Below are 2,500 nucleotides of genomic sequence, written 5' to 3'. Positions count from 1 at the left end.
ACCACCTACAGAACACACACACACACACACACACACACGGACACACACACGCACACACACACACGGACATGCATGCACACACACACACAGAGTGAAGGGTGGTTTTGCCGCAATTGTTGAAGTTCTGAGAGGTATGGGTAGTCGTGTGTGTGAGTGTGAGTGTGTGTGTGTGTGCGTGTGCGTGTGCGTGTGTGTGTGTGTGTGTGCGTGTGCGTGTGTATTGTACTACCTGGGGTTCTGACAGGTTCGGGGGGTCATGAAAGTCTGACAGCACAACCTCAAAGGAGTCGTCAAACACCTGGTCACCATGATGACGATAGTAGATGGCCGACTGGAACAGATCCTTCTGGAGGAAGCGACCCACAGGGTAACCTACGAAACAAGAGGACAGAGTTCACAGGATAACCTACGAAACAAGAGGACAGAGTTCACAGGATAACCTACGAAACAAGAGGACAGAGTTCACAGGGTAACCTACGAAACAAGAGGACAGAGTTCACAGGGTAACCTACGAAACAAGAGGACAGAGTTCACAGGGTAACCTAGGAAACAAGAGGTCAGAGTTCACAGGGTAACCTAGGAAACAAGAGGTCAGAGTTCACAGGATAACGTAGGAAGCAAGAGGTCAGAGTTCACAGAGTAACCTACGAAACAGGAGGTCAGACTTCACAGGATAACTTAGGAAGCAAGAGGTCAGACTTCACAGGGTAATTAGGAAACAAGAGTTCAGAGTTCACAGAGTAACCTAGGAAATGAGAGGTCAGAGTTCACAAGGTAAGCTAGAAAACGAAAGGTTAGAGTTCACTAGGTCACCTAGGACAGTGTTTCCCAACCACTGTGTCGTGGAAAATTCTTGTTTTCAAAAAAAAAGAAAAGAAAAAAAAAAGAATTCATTATTATCAGCAAATAATGCCTATATGTCAATATGTAGTGTCTGCTGTTGACTGGCGTCCTAATCATGTAATAATTCCTTCACTAGGTGGCAGCAGGTAGCGAATTGCATTGTAGTAGCTGTCAAATGAAGGCAATTGCCTTGAGCTCGAGTCAATACAAAGAGAGTTATTTCATTTGGATTTAGGACTACCGGTACTTGTACGTGGGATGCAACGGCACTGATTCCATTGTGCTTGGTATGTAAACGAAACACCCGTCACAAAACAAGAGTGCAGACTATTTTGTTGGCCTGCGTAAGAAAACAGAGAACCAAGCAACATTTATGAGGGGAAAAACGGTAAACGAGAGAAAACTTAAAGCTAGCTACCACGTAGCTGATCTTAGCTAAATCCAAAAAGTCACGCAGTGGCAGATACGCTAATATTACCTGCCTGCAAAACCATTGTAAATGAGATGCTTGGACCTGAAGCGGTTAAACAAATAGCCAAAGTCCCTCTCTCAAATAACACAATTTCCAGACATTGATGACATGTCTGCTGACATCGAAAGTTTGGTTTTGGAAAAGATCCGTATCCGTGAGAAACTTGCGTTGCAACTTGACGAGGCTGATCCTAGTGGACATGCGCAACTCCTGGCCAATGTGCGTTTTGTGGATGGAGACGCAATCGGATAAAACGTTCTATTTTGCAAGGCATTGAACAGAGATTGATAGGCCTATTAAACATGCATATTCATATTGTAACAGTGAAATATTTCCTAGATATCATTGCTACTGTCAGAATAAGCATTATTTTCTGTATTCCTGAAAATAGAATGCTTTTGGACAAAATAACAATTTGTAAATAGTAGGCCTGGGCCTACTTTGAAGTTTATAGCTTCCTTAAGAATTAGACATGTTAAGTGCACTTTTTATTTGAAAGAGGAAATTTAATAGATGATAAAAAAATGTGTTTATTTGATTGCTATTCAAGACACTTTTATAAGAATGACTAGGCCTATATTGTTAGGCGGCTACTATAATGTGTTTTCATTATTTCATAATTTTTGGTTGGTGGTGTGCCGCGAGATTTTTTGAAGGGAAAAAGTGTGCCTTGGCTCAAGAAAGGTTGGGAAACACTGACCTAGGAAACAACATGTCAGAGTTCAATGGGTAACCTAGGAAACAAGAGGTCATAGGTGACCTGGGAACCTGTGTGTGTGTGTGAGAGAGAGAGAGTGTGCGTGTGCGTGTGTGTGTGTGCGTGTGAGAATGTGTGTGTGTGTGTGTGTGTGTGTGTGTGTGTGTGTGTGTGTGTGTGTGTGTGTGTGTGTGTGTGTGTGTGTGTGTGTGTGTGTGTGTGTGTGTGTGTGTGTGTGTGTTACCTGTGATTCCAGGTCCAGGCATTTTCATGAGTTCCCCTGCGTGTGGTGCTCTGGTGATGTTGAACATGATGTAGTCGTCACTAGAGTCTGCATCAGAAGCCTGGAGGGCCGACCCAGCAAGGAGACTGGTGGAGCCCTGTGGATTACATTATATGGCATTCTATTACATTGCATTAGATTACAAGTCAAGTCAAGTCAAGTCAAGTCAAGTCAAGTCAAGTCAAGTCAAGTCAAGTCAAGTCAA

At 43.4% G+C, this 2,500-nt stretch overlaps 1 protein-coding gene across 1 annotated transcript in view; it reads right to left on the bottom strand.

Moving 5' to 3' along the window:
• frem1a (Fras1 related extracellular matrix 1a) overlaps positions 1 to 2,500 on the bottom strand; it is a 57,771-nt gene that overhangs the window by 32,116 nt on the left and 23,155 nt on the right. Inside the window, exons 12-14 of the mRNA XM_063187648.1 lie at positions 2,257 to 2,392; positions 230 to 372; positions 1 to 5 (exon numbers count right to left, since the gene is read on the bottom strand). The exon at positions 1 to 5 is cut by the window's left edge and continues 192 nt beyond it. Of these exons, the coding sequence (XP_063043718.1) occupies positions 1 to 5; positions 230 to 372; positions 2,257 to 2,392 (284 nt within the window). The remainder of the gene's footprint in view (positions 6 to 229; positions 373 to 2,256; positions 2,393 to 2,500) is intronic.

The sequence above is a fragment of the Engraulis encrasicolus genome, chromosome 21 (assembly GCF_034702125.1).
Source record: "Engraulis encrasicolus isolate BLACKSEA-1 chromosome 21, IST_EnEncr_1.0, whole genome shotgun sequence".
NCBI lineage: Eukaryota > Metazoa > Chordata > Actinopteri > Clupeiformes > Engraulidae > Engraulis > Engraulis encrasicolus.
Note: the sequence above shows the minus strand (reverse complement) of the source record. Positions and strands in the feature narration are given on the sequence as shown.